Source organism: Anopheles merus, chromosome 3R, assembly GCF_017562075.2.
Source record: "Anopheles merus strain MAF chromosome 3R, AmerM5.1, whole genome shotgun sequence".
Classification (NCBI taxonomy): Eukaryota; Metazoa; Arthropoda; class Insecta; order Diptera; family Culicidae; genus Anopheles; species Anopheles merus.
Window position 1 is genome coordinate 429,291 of NC_054084.1, and position 8,210 is coordinate 437,500.

An 8,210-nucleotide genomic window follows, 5' to 3' on the forward strand; every position below is an offset into this window, starting at 1 on the left:
ATCCATCAAGCCCTATTACATGTCTATTCCTGAAAGCTTCACTCGCTACACAGCACGTGCTACAGCAGCACTTTCGCTAACAAACCATCATCGTCAGCTGACGCTCACTCATTCATGTTTAGACAACTATTCCACAAAACACTGCCTCGTGTCTCTCGTGAGTGTTTATGCGTGAAGCCCCAGCAACCACCATCACGAAACTGTCAGCTGATTTTCAAAGGTACGTACTCACACAATTTTAGTACAACACCGACACTCACCGTGGTCGTGGAAAATGCGCGGGACCTACCGTGAGTGCCTGTTGAGTGCCCAGTGAAGTAGGAATCGGTAACTAAACGGTTTGATCCTAGCGCAGAGCACCGTCAGTGCGAATCGAGCGGTTTCTGTCGATGTTTGCAAATCGGTCTCCGTACGCAACGTATTCCTTCGAGCAAGTGGCACAGTAACGAGCGGTTGTTTTTTTTCGGTTTTGGCTTAAAGCGCTGGAAGGTGAAAGCGGTGAGCTGCTACGGGTCCAGCTTAACGATTGTCGTCGGTGCGAAGGTTGTTTACCGGAAACGGTGGTGCTGGCATTGATGTTGGATTACTGTCGTGTCGAATCATTGTTAAAGTGGATCAAACATCAGTTCGATATCGGTGGTAAAACGGTTTAAGGCAATACATTAAGGTTGCTAGATCATCAATTATCAGCAGCGTCTAGTTGCAGATTGTTGATGAGCTGCATGAAATTATCGACGGAATAAACAACAACAATTGAGGCTGTGTTGTGAAGCAGTTCGAGGAATATTTTGCGCGGATTGTTTTTACCAATGAATAACAGTGATGTAATAGGTGAGGTCAATCCATTTACTTCATGAAAAAAGCTATAAATTCACACCTAATCTTATGAATACATAAAAGCGTACTCCAGTGTTGTGCTTATGTGAAAAGTCCAGTTAATAATTGTACCAAGTGAATACATTGTATTAAAGTTTTTACAGCCGCATTCAACAACAGGATTGATGCATTAATGATAAATTTTGAATCGACCGCATTTGACAATCTATCTGTACAGAATGCGTTACGTTTGCACTAGTAATTTCTCGACACCGTGTTGTATTTTGCAACTGATAAAAATCATGCAAGAATTTCAGTGCTAAAACATAGTTTCAAAGACGGAAAACATATTGGATAACACACAACAAGTAAGTAGCGCTAACTAACAATCCCATAACACCATTTTAAAACTAATTTTCGTCAAATCCACTAAGTAGGACACTACATTCTAACAGCGTTTTATGTTATTGATGTACAACTTTTATTTCTTTTCGATTAGCATATTTTCGATGAAATTTTCCCTCGCGTCCCTTTAAGCATCCATCCGAAACATTCGGTGGGATAACGGAAACTACAGATTCGCTGAAAGAGCAAATTGATTATGTTATGTTAATGCGGGCACGTACTCTATAAGAGTGTCTATTGATGTTTCTTCCCAGCCGAAGGACAATTCGAAGGTGGAGCGTGTCGATGTGTATGTTTGTGAATGTGTGTGTGAGAGAGCCAGTTTGAACTACTATTTGTTAGCAGCAGCGGCAGGAGTGTCCTATGCGACTGATAAAGGTGACGCTCGTGGGCGTTATGATTGGATACAAATGATTTTCAACAAGGCGAATGAAGCTATGGAAATTGTTAGGAATCGAATTAGCATAAATTATCGAACGATAAACCGTAACCGTATATGGTTTGTATTATTTTGGGATAATCAACTGCATGCTTGTTTATGATATAGTATGCTAAAACAACTGGCTTTTTTCATTGAACAAACAACTCATGTACTGTTTGTCGTTTTTATTGATTATTTTATCAAAGATTCATTGTTAGATTAAACATTAAAACACTTTAAAGAAATCAGATCCTTCTGCTTGTAACCGATATGTACGATCGATGCCTTAAGCACAACACTACGCATCCACTAGTCTATCACATACCACTTAAACGAGCTTCACATCTGTTTGTGTTCGGATACACTTTCTCGGTGCGTTTTCCATGAATGGATTATACTGCCTTTTCCTCTGGCTGTGTGAATGGTAGCTCTTTCCCGCTCGAATTACGGATATCGTGTGAGCACCAGCTGCCTGCCTGTCTTACCCATCCGACAGCACGAATAAAATGTGGCTTGTCTACCCAGCAGGCGCCCTCGACACTACGCTGATGCTGGCTAGGGGGTAGTGCAAAAAAAAACTCGGCGAAACAGACGCCCAAAAAAGCATCAAACCGGCCCAGTACGTTGCAGTCATATGCAAATGCGGACGACGAAAACCATGTACTAGTGGAAACCCGACGCACAGCAGCGTAGTCGTTACGACCGCACGGCTGGTCGAGGATTCGGTCCCGGTTCTCGAATTACCGCGCCAGGTATGACAGTTGTTGCCTGCTCCACGTGAGAGTGTTGTTTAATCATTCCGCTTGCATGTGCTAATCTTTAATTCATCGTAAGTGAAGTGGGCTCGGAAAATACAATTTTGTGTTTCAGTACATGTGTCTTGCGCAAAATCATTCGCATCAAACAGTTCATTCTTTTTATTCGCGCTTTATTTAAACACCGTCAGCAAGCATTCATTGAAAACACTGGCAAAATGGGAAATTAATAACTGCCTTCATCTCTTAAGCTGCAGTTGTGATCAAAGTTGATGCGAAGATTAGCGCCACAGAGCTTAAAGATTAACTCTCATTTCAGTCCTATTCCGCAGAATCGATGGCATTAATTTATCAATTCATTGGTGGTGTTTTAATCTGCCACTGATTGGAAGCACTAGGGGAACAAACAGATATCCCTTCCCACCAGAAGTAAACGTCTCGCCTCAAGCTAAAAGGGGCAGGTTGCGAAGTTTTTCCTCCGTTAATCACAGTTTTAAATCTTTGCCATCTACCAATAAAAAAGCGGAACTTCAATAATCGAAACTTTGGAGGAAACGGCGAACCACCGCAGGACAAACGAATGCGCCAAGTCGAGGGAGTGATAAAATCAACAACTTATTTGGAGTATTGCTTTCCAACCGTAACCGGGGCATTGCTCCTGTGTTTTTCTATGTGTGTGAGTGTTGTTTTTGGCAATGATAACGGTTTTTAGAAAGTTTCTTGCCCAGAAAACACAATCCAACACACCCTTTCCCCCCTAAACGCCTCAGAGCAAGTTGTGTTTGTGTGTGTGTGTGTGTGTGTGTGTGTGTGTGTGTGTGTGTGTGTGTGTGTGTGTGTGTGTGTGTGTGTGTGTGTGTGTGTGTGTGTGTGTGTGTATGTGTGTGTGTGTGTGTGTGTGTGTGTGTGTGTGTGTGTGTGTGTGTGTGTGTGTTGTGTTCGTACGCCTTGCCGCTTCAGTGTTGGAGAAAGTTTACTATAAAAAGTACTAATTTAGAGCTGGGCACATATCGTTGCTGTCGTCATAAGGTGCGAATGATGCTGTCTCATGGAACAGGAAGAAAGAAGGCGCAAAGGTCAGCTTAGAAATTCGGTCTGTTTGGAGTCCATGATGTATTAAAAAAAAAAACAGAATAGAAAACCGATCCCTTTGCCCTGGAGCCAGCTTTCCCGATGTTTATTCGAAATTTTTTGAATGTTTTGCCTGTTCGAGGCTGGTTTAGATTGTTGTGTTGCTAAGTCGCAGTGCCAAAGGTTGCACATCGTGGGCAAAGTTGGGCGCAAAAACAAAGCCATTGAAAATAGCGACATAGTGCCCTTGGCGATACTGTGCCCGTTTTGTTTGTGTTCATTTTATTTCCCTTTTCCTTTGCATTATGATAATGGTCAAAAGTTGTCTAATTATATGAACGACGATCTACACTTAGCCAAACATAGCTGAGAGATCAAGAAGTGTATCCTAGCAACCAATAATCCCTTTCCACAAACATTGGCATCGACCGACGACCCACAAGTCCACGAGGAATGAAAGCAAAGATCTTTCCAAACAAAACGAAAGGCGAGCATGTTTTCGGGACGAACGGCAAGAGCCAAAACAAGGTTGTATCTTAGGCTACCTATTTTTGCATGCTCTTATTAATTCAGTGCGGTAGAAAGTTTTGTTTCTTTGATTGCTTGTTGTGATGCAGAGATTCACACTTTTCTCATTTTCCTCTGGTTTATTTTTTTTCTTTCTCCGACAATCGAGGCCATTGTATTCGGGGAGCTTGTTTCGTCTCACCAGGTTGCAGGAGAGGAACTCTTGCTCTATAATTTATTCAAACGAATGTTTTTGTTCTGGTCTGGATGATTAATTCTGCATCGTGCTGCCAGCTGTCGAACCCGGTTTGATGTGCACAAACAGCAAAATAACATGTCTACACTTACCTGTCGAGCCGAGGTGTCATTCATTTTAAATTATTTATAACACAGTAGCATTGTGCTATGAATCATTAAGCAAACGATCATAATCCCAGCGCATCTTTCCTCTGCACTAATTGTACTCCCATCTAACCACTGCATGTGTGGTGTTTTTTCTGTCTTTTTCAAGAGCTCCAGAGGATGTGCAGAGCTGTTACTGTGGTATGTTGCATCATCGGATCTTTCTACACGGTTGGATGCATAATGGACTCACTACTCGGTGATGGAATGCTGCACGCTACAATGAATAGTGAAACGTGTGTGAAGTTGTTAACATAATTTCAAATTAGTGGTCACATAAGCCTACCGAGCGATCGAGTGGTAATCTTCTCTGTTAGGTGGAATTAGTGATTACCTGCGCTTGAGCTTCACTAGATGTTTGTGTACATGTGCGTGTGCGTGTGTGTGTGAAATAGTAAAATGAATATCCGTACAGTGCCCAATCGAAGATAAAAAATGCAGTTTATCATCGTTGGTGGATTATTCGTACTGGCAAATCTACATTTCAACCATCACAACGCAATGGGTAAGTGTCCCAAAGCTTCCGAATCAAACGTCAAAAGCTATGGTTATTGACTTTCTGAAACTTTCTGATTGCCTTATTGCCAATAGCTTCCAAACCATAAGCATTCCAATATTTATTTCCATCCCCCCAATTGTCATTATTCATCCCATTTTCGGTCTGTGATCAGCAAAACCCGCATTTGGCAGGGCCGAGCTGTTCGGTGTATTATCGACTGCCGATAGGATCTAAAATCCATTAGCCAGGCGACAATCGTCGTAAATAAGGATTCGATTGAATTTTGCCTAAAGCTGTCCTATTCAAATTAAAGATGATATCGCAACCAAATCGGTATAAATGTTAACGAAGCCCCAATAAGATGTAATTGAATGGTATTTGATGATTTGATGTGAGTAAAACAAAAGAGTTTGAAAAGTTTTGAAAAGATGTAGTCCTTGAAAGCTTTTATCTTACATTCATGGAGAACAAACTTAAAGTGGAAACCCTATCACAATATACCTCTAACGGTGGTTGTTAATAGAGTATACGGATGTCTATACGATTAACTCAAGCATTAGTGAAGATGATTTTGTCAGCAGTTCTACGTCTTCTGAACCATGGAACTTTGTCGACCATCTGACGCATTGTCATATCCGCAATGTTAGTTCTCTCAATTGATGTTATCGATATCGTGCGTATAAAAGCATCATGCTTAATACCAAAATGAAACCCAAAAAACATAGGCCAGGGAATGTTTTCCTATCCCGAATGTACGACGACAGCTCTTCACTGTAACATTAAAAATCCTCAAAAACTCCATATTTTTCTTTCCGTCTTACATACACTTCCTTTGTTTTATTTCAAGCTCAGAGAAACATTCCTTACCAGCCAAAATACTACAGACATAAATATAAACAAATGCATCAACCAACTCCTGCCCTGTGTTTACTTTGCATCGTAAATTCCATCCTCGGTCCCAGCGACTGGGCTGACGGAATTTCCGCTACCATCATGTCAGTAGTGAGTACTCTTCAGCAGCTCAAGTGTTATTTTAGCTCCTCGCTCGAAAGAGTCTGGGGCTTAAACGCGGCCCGGGCTGCCATGAGATGCCAAGAAGCAAGTGGCTCAAAGCTCAAAAGTACATCCTTCACCTTCAACTGAGGAGTGCATTTCATTCAAGCCCATCCATAGCCGAGCATGGCAAGCTTAGTGGCGCAAAACACCGTTGCTGCATCATCTCGTCTGGTGCTGGTGTGTAGGGTGGTAATGGGTTTCGTCTGCTGCGTCACATGCTGTCTTGCAACGCCGTTAACACGGAGGGGTCGGCTAAATGACAGTGTGCCGGTTGGATGGGAAGGTTGTGTGGATGGACGGGAGTTTTTCACCGACCCGGTACATCCTGCAGCAGGATTTATTGCATGAGAACCATCCGTCACGGGACATTAACACGGGGTCTCGTCTCAAGCATCGTCTGGCGAGGATTTTGCATATTAGAGTAAGATCTTGCGAATGAGGTTGGGGGATTTTACTTTTTGTTGAACCATAAACACACGCAGTGGCACGTAATGTTGGTGACACATGCTAGGAAGAGCGTCGTGATTTTAGAGTAGACGAGGCAACAAAAACATGGCCTACAAAATTACCAGTACTCTAGAGTAAAAAAAAAAAAAAACAGGCTACCACCGTTTTTGTTTCAATTGATTTGCCTACTAAAAACTCTTTCTTGTGATTTGAAGGGATGTTATTTCAATGTCAAGAAAATGGGAAACCATCCATCCATAGACATGCTTTTTGATACGTTTTTCATGGCTAGTTTGATCATCCAATCATCTAAAAGCAATCACTTACAGCAATATCTAATGAAGCGGTATAATGGTTTCTGAATAGGACATCCGCTCGGGTAACTTGTTTTATGAATTATAAAAAATAGGTAATGGATAAGGCTTCCTTTCATCCGATAGATATTATAGATTGACAAGAAAGGAAACAAATATCTTACCATATAACTAGAACAAGACTAGATAGTTGTCAAAAACACAATTTGAAGCATTCAATACCATTTTTCGCCATCATTCACAGATAGAAATAAACCATTATCAATGATTCGCCATGGTCGGTGCTTTTGTTGCGGTGTTGTTTTCCGAGAGACTGCGGCGCAATGGCTTGGAAAATTAATCAATTAATTGTATCAATCAATCTAATTTTGTTGTGCGCTGTCTTATTTGCTTGCAGAAACAGTGGTTTACTCTGTCATCGTTTCAGATGTATATTAGCGGCTGGTTTGTGCCATTATTACTTACTTTTCATAATCATCAATCAATTAGATATCGTCAATCGAGCGTGAGATTAAGTCCAAACAGAAGTTTCATGAAAACTCTCGCTGTGGTTGTGAAATTATAATGAACGATGTCGTGGGCAATGATCTGATGTGTTCCGCGTTTGGTACTGGAGTTTCGTTAGAGCAAAGTTAATGTAGATTAAAAATATTGTTTCCTGCATTGATTACCCAACATATATTTAATCAGGTTGAAACCTGTGTCCTTTACACACGCCAGAGAAGATTGGCTGAAGGAAAAATCATATGCAATAAAACACACTGCCCAATCATGTAAAGAAATAGGAGGAATGCCCATAATTCCACTCAATGAAAAGCAGACGGGAAAGTCGGGAAATGAGCCTCAGCTCGTCTAGCACTAAAATAACTGGTTTTAGCGCGCCAGTGCGCTTCCATTTCATGTTTGCCTATTAAGTGGTTTATGACCAAGCAAATACAAGCGAATAAAATTCCACTGCACGAACATAACTTACAGATTCTGCGGAATGCTCCTTCACTCCGGCGCGGTCAGGAAAAAAATGTTAAACATACACAACATGAGACAAGTGGTACGGAATAAAATCAGTAGCAACCTCAGCCGCGTATGTATAAGACGCTTGTTTTATAGGTTTTCTTTTTATACTGGAAGAAACCTGAAAAGCATGAAATATTTTCTAGCATTTTGACAAGTCTCGCCTTTTTGGAAAATGAACGACAATGACTAAATAAATGTGCTTTAAAGTAACAAACTAATTTCAATGCTTCGCTCGCTGACCACGCTGACATGTAATATTTGAACTTTGTCTCATTTGAAGTACGTTTAATTAGCGGTTTAAATGACTTTTTCAAAGTTCATCTAATAACAACACAGCTTCTTGACAAAGTTCAACCACATCACACACACACACACACACACACACACACACACACACACACACACACACACACACACACCACACACACACACACACACACACACACACACACACACACACACACACACACACACACCACACACACACACCACACACACACCAC

General features: G+C 41.3%; 1 protein-coding gene across 9 annotated transcripts in view; it reads left to right on the plus strand.

Annotated features, from left to right (window-relative positions):
• Nucleotides 1-367: 367 nt before the first annotated feature.
• LOC121596945 (zwei Ig domain protein zig-8-like) overlaps nt 368-8,210 on the plus strand; it is a 15,501-nt gene continuing 7,658 nt past the window's right edge. The window contains exons 1-3 of one of the 9 annotated variants that reach the window (XM_041922345.1): nt 368-831; nt 972-1,184; nt 4,487-4,882. In XM_041922345.1, coding sequence (XP_041778279.1) covers nt 4,813-4,882 — 70 coding nt within the window. In that variant the 5' untranslated portion in view covers nt 368-831; nt 972-1,184; nt 4,487-4,812. Of the gene's footprint in view, nt 832-971; nt 1,185-2,149; nt 2,395-4,486; nt 4,883-8,210 lie in introns of those variants that run through there. The other 8 variants (XM_041922346.1, XM_041922347.1, XM_041922348.1 and 5 more) reach the window with 8 other exon arrangements.